The 15,608-nt window shown below is 37.0% G+C and overlaps 1 protein-coding gene across 7 annotated transcripts in view; it reads left to right on the forward strand.

Annotated features, from left to right (window-relative positions):
- Positions 1-15,608, forward strand: part of LOC113062052 (neurabin-1-like) — a 43,144-nt gene that overhangs the window by 2,939 nt on the left and 24,597 nt on the right. For 2 of the 7 annotated variants that reach the window (XM_026231570.1, XM_026231569.1), the window contains exon 2: positions 4,582-5,963. In XM_026231570.1, the coding sequence (XP_026087355.1) occupies positions 4,671-5,963 (1,293 nt within the window). In that variant the 5' untranslated portion in view covers positions 4,582-4,670. Of the gene's footprint in view, positions 1-1,029; positions 1,260-1,330; positions 1,469-2,310; positions 2,409-4,581; positions 5,964-15,608 lie in introns of those variants that run through there. The other 5 variants (XM_026231568.1, XM_026231574.1, XM_026231572.1 and 2 more) reach the window with 5 other exon arrangements.

Consider the following 15,608-nt stretch of genomic DNA (forward strand, 5'->3'; position numbering starts at 1 on the left):
TATATATATATATATATATATATATATATATATATATATATATATATAATAAAAAACATGGGGGTGTATCAGAATTATTCTGTAATATTGTGTGCTACCCCCAACACAGTTCAGCAGTTTCATTCAATTTCCTTGTCAGTCTTTATGATTAAAGGCACAAAACCAAAGAGTTTGGCTTAAAAATGGACTTAATGAGACAAACCAGAAGTAAACAAAACCAGTTTGTGGCTAGAATGCAGTGCACATCACTATCTGAAATATTGTATATAAAAAATAAAAAAAATCATACTTTTATAACCGACTTTTTGCCACTATTATGCTGCAAAGACAGATGCTATATCTGAAGTAGCATGTATAAACACATAGAAAAAGTTCATCTAGACAGACATTTAAGGGCAGCATAAATGTATTTATGAAAAAGTGAATTTTGGGAATATGAAATATTACGGACAGGAATTTGTTTATATGAATTTTTAAAAAAGTTTTACATTTAAAAATGTTAAATATTACAAAAATGAAATAATGAACGCAAATATTAAATCACCAATATGTCAATAATAAATTAAAATATATATATATACAATATATACTCTTGTCATAACACAGAGCTATATATACCTTGAATTCTAAATGCTCCCAAATTCTATGTAAAAACTCAATTCTTGGCTATTTGATCAGCTTATCACATTATAGATTGTATTGAATTATCCGTCTTGTCACCACGTGGCCTCTAACGCAACCACTAGTTATAATGTTGCTATTTTAATAACTTACTTTCCTTTGCCAGACTGCAGTTTGCGCGTTCCCTCTATACACAGATTACTGGACTAAACCATTCTTGAATGGTTACACACCTGCCACACTGTTGAAGCTCTCATAAAAATAGCACACAGGCAAGTAACACAGCTGGTTGCGGTAAATAAATAAAAACGGAACTGGTTTCGTTTGAGTGATAGTTGGCCTCTGAATGGTGTTGTGTATCAACAGCCCTACTAAGAGAATGGCGGCATCACCCCTCGCCTGCAATGGCGTTGTCTAGCTGCTCGCTCGTGTATATGTGTGTGTGTATATGTGTGTGTAATGTCATATTGTGTCAGTTGTCCGGTGAAGTCCAGCATGGCAGTTTGATGCTGATAGATGCTGATAGCGGAGCTGAATTTAAATGTTGTTCAATGTAATTCCCCTTTGGTCAATGATTTAAAGCTAGTACACATTTATTCCTGGCACAACTGACATTGCATCTGAAGGCGTAACGTTAGGTAAGTGACTCTGTTGTTTTGGAGCAACAAGGGGAGTTAAGCAATACTTGTGCCACTTCTGTTTCGTGTTTTTATGCGATGTTTTGCTAGCTGTGGCTAAATCAACTCGCTTGAATGAGCTAGGTCTGTAATTTTGGAGTGTTTATGGATCTGGGTTTGTAGGATGGAGCTGTCAGTGATGCAGGCGATGTGATGTGATGCGCGCAAGGGTTGGTTGTTCATCATCTTTGAATAGCGCAGTGGTCGCACTTTTGCTAAATGCATATTTACATTTGTCACATTTATTTGTGTTATGCATGTTGTGAGCGTTAAGTTATCTAACCAACAACAACTATTTACAGTACATCATGCAGGTTGCGCGCACAGTTATATGTTGTCCTTGTTTTGGTCTGAAATGGGCACATGCCTTTCCGTGCTCTTAGTATAGATGTAAAATATGAATTAATGAGATGTGGGGTGGATTGTAAACCCATCCTGGCAGACTGCAGCGGCTGTCTGCGGTTAACACGTTGGGCGATGAAAGGCAAATCGAGATCTGCGTCGAAAACACTTGGGTGCATAAACATCATCGAGCTTAAAAAATGAAAGCTCCGTCGGCCCTTATGGCAAAGTGATGATCACGCATTATGTTCAAGAACCAGGGCGGTGGACTCTAGAGCCAGTGCAAAGGCATCTTCCAGCATCCGAGCCCCTTTTCGAGGTGTTGTTGTTTACAAACTGATATGCAGAGTTGCTTTAGAGATGTTGGTTTTGTCTGCCCTGCTGTTGTACAGTAGGCTATTGTAGCAACGAATTTGGGGAAGTGACTCTATTAAGCCAACCCAAATCTAAGTTTCACATGTTTTTGTGTAGATATGTGAGCAGTCTCATCAGAGATTAATGTCTCTAATGTCACTAACAAAATGTATCTGCTTTATTTAATTGCAAAATTTAGAGTATGCTTATAAGGTGCATGCCCAACTACCAAATAAGCCCACTATACATTTCCAATGTAAATGTTTCACATCATATTAGACACTTCGATTTAGATACATTTCTGATTAGTCAGAGTGACTAATTAAAGAACTGCTGTTCAAACTGGAGGATCTGAACATCCATTCAACAATATCCAGACATTCTCAGGCTGGATGTTACTTTAATCATACCATGGTACTTTACTTATTTTAAAGTCAGCCAATTTCTCTGGCACACTCCTTTCTCTGGTTGAGCATGTATTTGGGTTTTTGAGCTTTCCGACTCAGGTCATCATTTTATCAACTTCATATTTCTCTGCCAATACTGCAGCTTGTTGTGAGACTTATTTTTAGGCTCTGTAGTCCCTAATGTTTTGTTTCTCAGTGTGTCTCCACAATAAAATCTAAGTGGGTAAAGTTCTTGAATTAAAATGATGTGTTCTAAGCACAGTGTTTTCAGTTAATGCTTTTTATAAGAAGTACTGTACTGTAGGTTCTTGTCTTAGTGAGTTTATTAAGAACAATATGGGTCAATGCAGTCATTTCTAATAATCCGACTTGACAAAAAAAGGTTTATATTTCTTTGATTATACTCACAGACAGATCATTAGGTATTTTTTTGGTTTAAGAAGCTTCTATATGTATAATTTTGTGTTTATTCTGAAGTATCATGTGAAACTGAAGACTCGAGTAATGACTGCTGAAAATTCAGCTTTGCCATCACAGAAATAAATTGCATTTTAAAATATATTTAAACAGTAAACTTTGTTTTTAAATTGTAATAATATTTCACATTACTGTTTTTTTACTGTATTTTTGATCAAATAAATGCAGACTTGAATGAATCAAAAGCATTAAAAAACTTACCAGCCCCAAACTTTTGAATAACAGTTTATATACTGCTTGCATATAGTATAACAACAACTAGGCCTGTATGGCACTTATTGTTCAAACATATGCACCCTTCAGAAACTTGCGTTCTGCAAGGGAACAACACCTTGTGGTGCTTGTGGTTCAAAATCACTCTCACAAACCTTTTCCTGGACTTTGCCCAGCTGGTGGAATGACCTCCCAATCTCAATTCGAACAGCCGAGTCTTCACTCATTTTCAAAAAACATCTAAAGACACTTGACCAACTAATACTAGCACTTACCTTTTCTTGTCTATCTTATTCTTGGGAGAAAAAAAAAACCTTAGCTACGGGTTCTGTGCTAGACTAACTGAGACTTGTCATGGCACTTGTATACTGTTGTTGTTCTCTTGTTGTCTGATTGCTTCTATTGTTCTCATTTGTAAGTCGCTAGGGATAAAAGTGTCTGCTAAATGTTTAAATGTAAATATGTTTCCTATATGGGCTTATTAAGATCACTTACTCTATAGGGTCGAAAAAATTATTCAATTTAGATTTTGGCCTCCAACGATTATTAAAATACAATAATCGAGATAAAATGATTATTCCACCCCCTTTTTATAGAGTTGCAATTTTGTTGCTCCATAAAAGCCAAATTTCCTGTGCAAATCAGTAAAATCATGTAACGTGACTTTGCAAAATGGGTTTTTTTTTGGGCTTGATTTATCGAAGTGTATTGATTATTTTAAAAGCTTAAAAGAGAAGTGTAAAAGGTGCGTACCTAAACGGTCAAATACATGCAAAAAAGTGTCAAAATGTCTTGCATGGTGATTATTCATATATACCTTCGTCGGTCATGTAATAAATGAACATAAAGAGTTAAGAATGAAAATCCGCGTGTAACAGTAATTTGGATCCAAGCGGCTCTTAAAGTAACAACGGGCTATGTTTTATTTTATGTTTGATTATTGATTTTTGTAGGCTGTACCACGCTACATGAACCTTTTCAGATAAACTGCAATAAATACAAAACTAGAGCCAAACTAAAACGTAAATGAGACATCAATAATAAATAGTAAAGTGAATAATGAAATAATAATACTGCTTGAGACTATGCATAAAAAACCATCATATCACAGTTTGTTTCATTTGTATCTTTTTATTATATTGTATTTGTCCTTTACTTTTTTATTATGGAGAGTTTAATTATTTTCAAGAATTTTGATGACTTTTTATTTGTTTGTTTGAAAAAATGTCATAGTAACCTTATTTACAGGATCTTTAAATAAATCACTCAAAACAGTTTTGGTCATATGGCCCCCTCATAATCGTGTTTAATAATCGTGATTACGATATTGACCAAAATAATCGTGATTATGATTTTTGCCATAATCGCGCAGCCCTAGGTCACAATGACAGGTTTCCACTTTGTACAGTGTATAATTGTCTACTGTGCAAACGTAATTGTGTAATTTGTAAGCCAACAAGCTACTCATTACATTTTGTAAATGTTTTCAGGAATCCCCAACAAAATGTGATTGCACCCAACAAACAACCTGAAGGAATGTTACTGAATATTTGAGAAGACCTCCATTGTCGAGGCTAAGATGTTGAAGACAGAGGCCTCGGCAGAGAGGAATACCCTGAGGAGCGCCTCCCCACACCGGAATGCCTACAGGACGGAGTTCCAGGCTTTAAAGAAGGCGTTTGACCAACCGAGACAGGATGGAGACCCCAAACTCAAGGACACGGAGGGGGTCAGGCAGCCTCGAGGGCGGCAATACGGGGCCCATGTTAGTCGCATCAAGAACATGTTTATGCAGATGGGGACTGAAAACACTGGGTCTAACAGACGATCGAGGGAGGAGACCTCCCCGCAGAAACTCAACAAGCCAACAAACTTTGTCAACAGGGTGGATGGGTCAGTGGTCATATTCCAGCATGGCAATGGAGAGCGGACTTCCGGTGGCCAGCATAACTCAAAGTTTTCCGAAACAAGGAAACTCTTTGAGCAGAGCTCCAGAGATGCTTCACAGTCGCCCGTGTACTCTTACGGCCGGGACAAGAGGGGTTCTCACGAGCATTTGGATGACTGGCGGGGGGCGCGTTCAAACCGAGGCAGTACAGACTCTTTAGATAGTCTTTGCTCCAGGACAGAAGCTTCATCTCCCACTGTGAGTCAGCTGAGTGCTGTGTTCGAAAATATAGACCAACAGGGCTCCAGTGCTACTTTCCGAAAAGGCCATGGAGGTGGAAGAGGACTGTACTCCCCAGATGGCTTACAGAGACAGGGGGAGGCCAGCGAGGATGACACCAGCGCGCGACAGTCTCCGTCACATGGTTTTATCAGGAAGCGAGTGGGTAGCAAGCACAATCTGCCGATTTCATCATCTTCAGAAGATCTTCTCAGTCCTAGTCCTCTGTCGGAGGCCATGGACCAGGTGAAAACTGATGAGAAGAAGCCCCAGGAAAATTCTGAGGTAGTTGATGGATCTAGTGAACCCAAACCAAAAGATGAGGTCAACTCAAACAACGCCGTAGATGGTTCTTCAGCTGCGTCTCAAGTCAATGACGCTGCAGGAAATTCACATGAGTCTGCAGCTACCAAGGTCCATGAGGACACAGATGGTCATGTTAAAGAGGAGTCTAGCAGGATTACCAAGGATCAAACTGAAGAACCCAATGAGGAATATTGTAGCAGTGAGAGAGTTATTTTCAATGCTGATGGAGATGCTTGCTACCAGGGCTGGGGGGAGAGCTGCACCGAGGATGACCTATATGATGAGGATCTTTCTTATGACCCAGGATCAGAGATTACAGAGATTCCTGGCCTTCCAGAGGAGGCCAAGGAGGAAATTCCACAAAAACGGAAAATTAAATTCAGCTGTGCTCCCATAAAAGTAAGTTTATTACTAGTCTTCAACCATATTAAAGGGTCAGTTATGTGCCAAATGTTTTTTTCTCTGGTGATGTATGGTGCAATTCTCCAATTATTTTCAGATCTGCTTTCATCCAATCAATAGTCAATGGATGGAACCAATTTCTACCTTACACAAAACAGAAGAATAGATATTTCACTGCTTCCATTCCGTGTTATTTTATTATTATCTAAATATTGTTTATTTATCTTTTTCATTGGCTTTTATTTTTTAAACTTTAGTTAAACAAATTTTAAATTTGTTATGTGCAATAGTTATTTTCATTAGTTTTTGTTTTTAAAATATTTATATTTGGCAGTTTTTTTCTTGTAATTTTTGCACTTCAGTTTAAAAATCAAACAATTTTAATTATTTATAATATTTTAATTAACAACACAGCTTTTGTTCCACTGCAATAGTATTATTCAGAAATACATTTCATAAATGTACTGACTTAACATTTAATAAATTGCCTGTTTTTTTCATTCTTTTTGCCTTGAAAAATATGTAAAAAAAACTTTTTAATTACTGATTAACTTATACTTATTCAATAGCAATCATTTTTCAAAACAATATAAAACTCAAATGAATGCAAAGAGTACATTGGTATTTTACAGAAAAATATTTTTTTCTTCTTCTTCTCTTCTTCTTCTCTTATTGGCCCTAGTTTATAATATTTTTTTCTAAATCTAGGTATGCTTTAAATTACCTTAAACAGACTTGCTTAGAGATCACCTGCATGTTGTTACTGAGTTCCTGTTGTTCAGCTTGTCTGAATGAATAGTGATACTTTAATCTATAGAGGTCATTGATGCCCTTTTTCTATTGATTTTCTCCAAATCTAGTAAGAGAAATTCTCTTTTTTTGCCTACCTATGTTAGTGCTATTTAGATAATGAGCAGACAGAACCATAAACTGACACCCATAGGCTCACTCATGCTCACTCAGGGAGATGAACACATATACAGTAGTTTCTGTCCTCACATGCCTCGCTGGCTCTCCTTGTAACTTTTCACACCACCCCTGTCCCCATGTTTGTCAATCCACGCTCCTCTAGACTATGATCAAGTCACGCTCCCATGAGAACATGATTAACCGCTGTGTTCGCAACTTTTATCCAAGGGGAAGCATGAAGGTAATTACAGTCTGTCTATCGATGTCTTGTGTTTGGAAAGAGGCTACAGAATCACATTGTGAGGGGATTTTTATGATGTTAACTTCGCAGAAATGCATTTTACAGTCAATTAGAGTTCAGATAAATTCACTTAGCCAGCATCTTTGATTTGGCCATATAATAGCACAGCTTTGGACTACAATTGTTGTCATCGATTTTTTAAGATATCATGAAAATGGTGAATGGTTTGAGCTGCTGGAAATGTGTTTACATTTCTGGCTATTAACTCCAATCGGAAGCTGGATGGAGATGTGGGAAATGCTTGAAAACAAACATCCCATAGTTGGATCAGTCCCATTAATACCCTTAAGCAGTGCTGGATCGGTTCCCTTCCTTCTCTCAATGGGTAAACGTGATGTTTGCTTACTAGTCTCCCTCACACAAGCTCAATTTCATCGAGCGGTCCGGTTGTGTGCCAGTATAAACTGAATTATAAAGTCTGTTTGTACACGTTTTTGCTCTTGAATAATTGTATTCTTATGGTCCCTTAATCAGATCACATCCCAATGCTCTCCATTTGAAATCTTGGATCTGGCTGCTAATTATAAACATGAAATATAGGTCTTCACAGCTGCCGAATGACAAAAGTGTGACGGTGCATTCGAACATATGATTCGAAACTTGCACTCAGATCAGTCTGGTAATACAGAAGTGTCCTTTAGTTGTGTTCTTTCATAAATATTCATGAGCTAAATATTATTAAATAAAGCATATAGTACTGAAACAGGTGGAGCAACCAGAAATTGCCAGCCTTTTGTAAAATGTCATTGTGCCGACTGGGTTAACTGTGAACTCGACTGAACTGCCCTGGTCATTAACTTGGAAAAGAAAGACTTTTTCATGAGTCAGGGAATTTTGAACCCAGGCCACATGGTTTTTCTGCCAACACGGAGGAAATAACAGTCTGTGGTCTGTGTTCGGACTTGAGTAAGTGACTGATTTTTGGTAAAAGATTAGACTAGCTGTCAGTCATTAATCATTCTGAACATTTCTCTCTGGCTCATCATATTCCTTAGTTGTTTATTAAGTGGGTCGTTTCCATATTAAAGTGTTTCAATCTGTAATTAATGTAGAGTTGCTATAAGAGGCTCTTGTGCGAGCAGCTCTAGTGGCTGTGTGAAATAGCAACACTTTCAAAAGCCCTTCCTTCAATTTACTCTGGCGATTGCTGGTTCATCAGTTTCAAAATGATCACATCATAATTTTCTGATTCAACTTTTTCAATTTCATGCAATAAAATTAGGTTGTATTATCATCTGCATGTTTACATTGTGCTTGCCAAATGGAGACATCGGTCTGTTTACATGGGGTTTATAACCTAAATTCAGGTAAAACAGTGCAAAAAAAAAAATCATGCTTATTTGGCATAGTAAAATGAATAGTGGTCTTTTCAAGTCTGTGCACCTGTGGACAAGTTGCATAACATCCTTACATCCTATAGACCTTTTTCAGTGCCATATTCAATTTGACAGACGTGAAAACAAGGTGAAATTTCTGACGAATGTACAATATAACTTTCTTGTCATTGCAAAGAAATGGGGATTCGAAGCTTTCAAACTGTAAAAAGGATGTGAAAGTGCCATATAAATAGCATAAAAGTAGTATATTGTGGGATTTTTTGAAGTCGTATAATATCTTTGGGTGAGAAATTAGAAAATGCAACTTGAAATTTACACTGAAAAAAGAATGTCATACAGGTTTGAAATGACATAAGGGTGAGTAAATGATGAAAGAATTACCATTTTGGAGTGAACTAAGCCTTTTGGGACATTTCTTTCTCTAATAAATAAATAAATTTGGTCACCACATGAAGTCCAATATAAAAATCAGGATCTAAAAGCAAAAACATCCACTGACCCAGCTGACTTGTGGATTTATTCCAGTTTTGGAACCACTTGAGGCAATGGAGTTTCATCGACCTGACTCAATGTTCATACCTTTTTAGACTAGCTCTGATAATGAGGACATTGCATCCAGTATCCAAGTCCTCTGCCTGTCCTTTTATGTAGATGGATGTATGTTGCACGAATCACTCTTTTAGCAGCTTTTCACCCATCATGTTACGAAGGCATGTTCCTTACCATTGCAAAACAAGAAATGAAACAAAACGAGAGAGAAAGATGTTGCATTATCATGTAAAAGTGTAAAACTCATGTCTAATGTTTATGTTATTTGTTGTCACAAAATTCAGCAACTGTAGATTTTGAACCTGATTTACTTGTGTGATTATGCAGTTTAGTAATTTCTGTTTAAAAGATTGTTTTATAATATTAGAATTTAATGAGAGCAAAGTAAGCATATACCGTCAGATGACACATCAAACACGTGCCTGATGCTTTTACAGTCAATTCTAGTGTTTGTTTAGCTGTACCCTTTGTTACACCCATCCTGTCATCATCCACCTACATAAAAACTGCACTTTCAGGCTGCATGAAATATGACATTAGCTCTGCTAATCTCAGCCTCTTGTTATGGCATATTTATTCCTTCTTGATTCTCTAATGGATTTAAATGGATGCGAAAGACTGGGCAGCAGTTGAATGACTGCTAAAAATGATTCAATGATTATTCACTCCATTCTGTGCTCAGATGCACATATATAGACCACACAGAATCAATCCAGCCTTTTACTATATCACCTCAGTTCTGTAATTCAGTTAAAAGGGTGGATGGATGTAGTCTAGTTATTAGCCATATCTTAGGGTTATATTAAATATATATATAAACATACTTTCAGAAACGTAGATAAGGAAACCTTTTAGGTGAGTGAGCCGAGCAGAGGCTGTATTATTCAGTTTCTTTTTATTTGGAGGATCCAAGGTATTTTTGACATAGTAACCCTGACTGGAGTAGATTAAGGAGGGTTTATGCAAATGGTAAAAGGCTATATAAACCTTGTACTGTAGATAAAGATGTCTCAATTGGTGATACCATGATGACTTAGGTGGTTTTTAATCATCCAATAAGCACAGTTTTATATTTTTGTCTGTAAAAATGTTTTGTCCATTACTTTTGTAGACATGTCTACATTTTGGTTTGTTTACATGAGTTATCAGTTACATGATAAGTGGGAAACACATTTGTTGAATTTGTTTTGCAGGAAACAAACTTGCTTTCATGAGATATCAATGTACAGTGGGTGCACTTCAGGTTCAGAACAAAAATGTCAATCAAGCAATCATCTTGTTCTTATGACAGCAATTTTGAAGCTGAAGTCACTTGCAAAGATCTGTCTCGAAATGCATGAATGCTGTGGTTTTTTTTGTTTGCTTGTTTCTCTGACATCTGATCCCTTCTGGAGATGAATTTTTAATGACTGTGGAAACAGAAGACAGGCCTGTGGTTCCAGCTGTCTGTGTCAGGCGCTATTTCTCCACAGCTCTCCCTCCGCCCCCCCATCACAGGCCATCACTGAAGCTATCAGAGAGTGTAGTTTCTGCTTTTTTCCATGCTGGAAACAAGGAGGTGTTCAATGCTGACACAGTGTCCTGTATTGTTGTGAGACAGTCAGGACAAATGTGGTCGCTGTTTGTTCACCTAGTTGTGTAGAGTGCCTTTTTTTTTTTTTTTTACTATTTTTATACTTATTTTTTTAATGATTTACAAGAATGTATTTAATGCAAGCAAATACTGTAAATTTATTATGCATATACTGTATATATTCTGGTTGATTTCTTAATATATTATAGTCTCTCTCTCTAGACAAAAAAAATCTGCAATATATTACTTATATACTGTAATATGTTTCATATATATTATTATATTTTTTATTTATCTATTTATTTATTGTTTTAACACAATCTTATTTTTATTATATTTTGGTGGACCTGTATTTTTTTTCTTCAGTTTAATTACTATGAGTTAGTACAGTTTTAATATGAAGTAAGGATGAATACAGATTTTAAAGCATTATTAAATGCATATGTATAAAAACCTATGTTTAGTTTAGGCTAATAGCTGGAACTAGCTTGCATGAACACTTGCCTGTAAATGCAACCCTCTCTCCCACACATGTGGTCAGTTGATCAATTATGTATTCATCAGACCATGTTACTGATCATGTGAGGAGACTCAGCCAACACATGAGAATGAAGCATAAAGTAAGCAATTGTTTGTCTTGTTTAGCTCCTTATGCTAGTAGCTCCCCCTCACTGCACTAGCATGCTACATGTTGGCGGGTGGTGAGACCCTCAAGAGGTATTTCCACAAACACAGGATTAAAAAGAGGGAAAAGTTACATTCCAGGCCAGATAAACAAAAAAACAAAAGTCAAGAGGATGAACATATTAACGTAAATTTTGAAGGAGCTGTGTTCTTGACAAAGAGCAAGAGGCTAATTATAGAGTTATATCACCTGACTCATCTGTTCACGTGGAGTGTGGTGGTGTTCTGATATAATATTTTTTTTAAATCAAATGGAAATTCCAGTCCCAGTCACATGTTCTTGGATAAATAAACATTACTTACACTACCAGAGGGTGGTGTACACAATGTAATTAATATTCTATTCATTAAAGCCAAGTATACATTTTGTTAGTGTTTTTAAGCATTTTTCATTTATTCCAAAATAATAATTAAAGGAAGTAACAATTTAAACAATAGATTTTATTTGTGAACTTATATTCAGCTATTCTTTTTAAGAGTTAACTTTGAATTATTTTTGAATTATTCGGTTCATCCATCATCGAAGCTCAATAAATACTGGTCACAGACACAGATGTTTAATTAAAATTTCCCCAAACTGATTACTCACTAAAAATTCCCAGAGATCATGCCATTTCAAGTCTTATTTTGACGTAACAAAGTGATTACATCTAAGTTGTTTACTTTCTTTTTAAAATGATCTTCCCATTAAAGCTATTATATTGTTCATTTAGGCGGATTCGTGAACATGAAACGAGCATGAACAGAAAAGGCGGTATTTATCGTATTTATTTCTTTTTATTAATATTATAATAGTACTGTGGAAACCATATGATTATTTTCTTCACTTTTGAATGCATCTATGTTGAATAAAAGCATTAACTTCTTTAAAAACAAACACATAATACTGAGAGTGTGAAAAGTGAATTTTTCCACAGGCTCACAAGTCCCTGTAGTTGACTACATTTGACTTTGACAGACACCTCATTTTGGAGCAGCTTCCTGTTTTTAGAGAATAGTACATGTCTGTCAACAGATTTGTCTGTTGCATGGTTAATCCACTCAGCATCAGCTTCTGGGTTCCTCTGCGAGGGAGCTGTGTGTGTGTGTGTGCATGTGTATGTGTGCGTGTGTGTGTGTGTGTGTGTGGGCGTGTTTTTGTGACATATCAGGACACAACTCTGTATAATGACGTGTGTGTGTGTGTGTGTGTGGTGTCACTTGGAGCGCTGGCCTCACTGCTTGACTGTAGGGCCATTAAATGCGATCAGTAGTAGTCAGCCACGCAGGGCGATTGCCAGTCTATGATACAAATGCAGACAAACCCTTTCAGTTGATTGTTCTGCTACATCCCTTCCTGTTTCCCCTCGGACTGTTCCCCACAAGGATTGCAGTTACCCACGATGCAGTTGGAGGCGTGCTGGTGTAGTATGCTGCATTAGATGCATACCGATGAGCCATGGCTGCTTCGCTACAAGTGCAGTGACACAAAAACAGATGAGAGACGAGAGGGATAATGAAGTAATGAGCGGGAGGAAGTGAGTGGGAGTCGAGGGATGGATGATGGGCCTGGCTCGGTTTCACTCCCCCCTACAGTTCTGTAGAACTTCGCAGAGAAAAATGAGAAGCTCTCAGAGCCTTTGATGGGATCTCACAACATGCAATAAAAACTTACAGTGCTCTCCGAACAGCAAAATGCTTATACAAGCTTACATCTCTTGGCTATTATACAAGGCAGCAGTTGGAGCCAAAGATCTTGCAGGCTGCTGGGTTTTAAATATAAGACTGCAGTATGCCAGAGTGTATGAGCAATAGATAGAGGATAAGTGAGAGCTGATCTACTGTATGATGAGAAGACAAAAGAGATGCACTGTGTTTGTTTGAAGGCAGCTAACAGGTGTATTGATCTAAATGGTAAAATGACAGGAGATGGACAGAGGTGAGGCTGATGATAGAGAAGTGGGTTGAGTGGGATGAATCATTGTTACTAGATGGGAGAAAATGAACAAAGATGATCACAAAAAGTATTGATGTTAGTCGGACCGAAGCCAAGAAAAGATTCAGCAACTACCGGGGTACCTAGAGACGTAAATTGATCATTTTTAATTATTTGTTTCAGTTGAATCACTTAACAATTACGAAATATAAAAAAATTATTTTGTGTAACCCATTCTTAAAATCTCAAATGGTAAATTTCTGTATTGAATTACGCTTCAAGGCCAATGTTTATGCACTTTTGGTGCCTGGTGACAAACATTTTTGTCTTCATATTATATATGAATAAGACCATTAAAATATTAAACCATGTAATTATATTAAAGCAAAACATAAAGTGTCTTAGACAGCTACTGTATATGTGTCTATAATGAATACAAAAGAAGATGTGAATTACTACAGTATATTCTCCCATGGCAAGTCAGACCTGACAAACTTTGTCTGTTGGGTAGAGCCCCTCGTGGTTGTCATGTCTGGCAGATTCACAAAAGACAGTAGGCTGCTTTTTAGCCAGCTGTGGAGTGTGGACTGTCAACACGGTGATAGTTGGTTGAGCTCAGGAGAATAAGGTTTGAGGGAAGATCTGCAACAGATACGCTGAATATAGAGATGGATGTTTCTAGAAGTGTCTTTACTTTCAGTTTAGACCTCTAGTCAAGGGAATGTTTCTGTATACGTGTATGCCCTCCTGCCATCTTTGAGTCTTTAAATGTTTCAGGGAAGACTTAAGACTAAACATGTTAGCAGCCTTACTTTCCAGCCCTTCTGCCAATATGACTTTCATCAAATCCATTGAAGAACTGTAGACAATGGGCCCATTACACTTCAGCTAATCATTCGGTCAGCAATGTGACTTCCCAGTAATGCATAGCTGTTGATCAGTTTACATTTCTGATGTTGTATTATGCCTTAGAGATCATGCTTGCTTTTGTCCTAGTGCTTGGATACCCTACGCTCTGGTTATTGGAGTGCTTTTAGGATCTGGATTCATTGGTGTAGGCTTGTAATTAGCATAAAACTTCAGATTTGAGTCTAATTGGTTTCTTCACAGATGAGATAGCATTGATTCTGCTATGATCAGTCATGGTTTATTTGAAAGCTGATGGTTCTCATGGAGGCAGCTGGACACACTGACAGCTGCCTGCTGGTGAATCCAGCTTATTTGCTTAGTGGTAGAGCAGTGTGGGTTCGATTTTTACATTATTATTTAGAATATTTATTTTAATTATTTTAGAATTTGTATCAAATAGCTTATTTATAAATTATTTTATTTATTTATATAGATACCGGTTTGGGGTCTTTTTTTTTTTTTTTTTTTTAAAGAAATGAATAGTCTACTTTTATTAAATAAGGATGCATTAAATTGATCAACAGCACAGTCTCACTCCCATCTCGTCATATATTGATGCTTGGTCAGGACATTTTGATGTTGCTTTTTGACACACAACGTACCCCTTTAGCATAATTTTTCTACATGCAGGGTCCTCCATTGTTTTAAATAAGAAACCCTTAAAAGGCTTATCATCATTATTAATTTATATTTTGGGCAATAATACTGCCATTATTGAATATATGTTGGGGTGTGATTTTTCAATGTAAACAGTCACAACAGTTTTATTTCTATTACACTATTTAGACATTTATGAGCAGTTAACCCAACCCCTGCCCTTAAACCTACCATTTGTCAATAAAACACAATAACAGGCAGATACCACACAAACGTCTTAATTTATCCAAAAATATTAATATTCCAAGTCTTTTGAGGCAAAACAACTGATTTGTGAGAGGAATAGATGCGATCACCGTCTCAGTCTGCCATGAAATTCTTCCTGTGTGCTGTCTCTGTGTACGAATTTAAAAAATGCCTCCAGAAGAAGCCTTTCGTCAGCCATTGGATCTTTTGTGTCTTATGACCGATTGCGTTTTGCTGTTGTGAAACTGTCAGGGAAACTGATTATGTGATACCATGAAGCCCCAACTTATCCAATGAACACTTTTTAAAAGGAAACAGATAAGGGGGAGACAGGGAAGTGTAGCATTGGCATGGGGCCGATGTTTGTCCAAGAACCTGCTTAGGGGTCGGGTCGCAGTTGTGCGTGACTGTCCTTTCACACCACGGTGCACAGGAACATCACTTACACTAAGGAGATGACAAATGAGAGCTTGTGTTTCAGATGATAAGCAGATATGAAGTCACTCTGATGCAACAAGAGACATTGCCTCACCATCACACTATATAAAGAGAGATAGAGTACGTTATCATTGGAGTTGTGCTTATACAGTTTATAAGGAACTAAATCCTTCCTGTGGACTAA

This window comes from Carassius auratus, chromosome 44 (genome assembly GCF_003368295.1).
Source record: "Carassius auratus strain Wakin chromosome 44, ASM336829v1, whole genome shotgun sequence".
Lineage (NCBI taxonomy): Eukaryota > Metazoa > Chordata > Actinopteri > Cypriniformes > Cyprinidae > Carassius > Carassius auratus.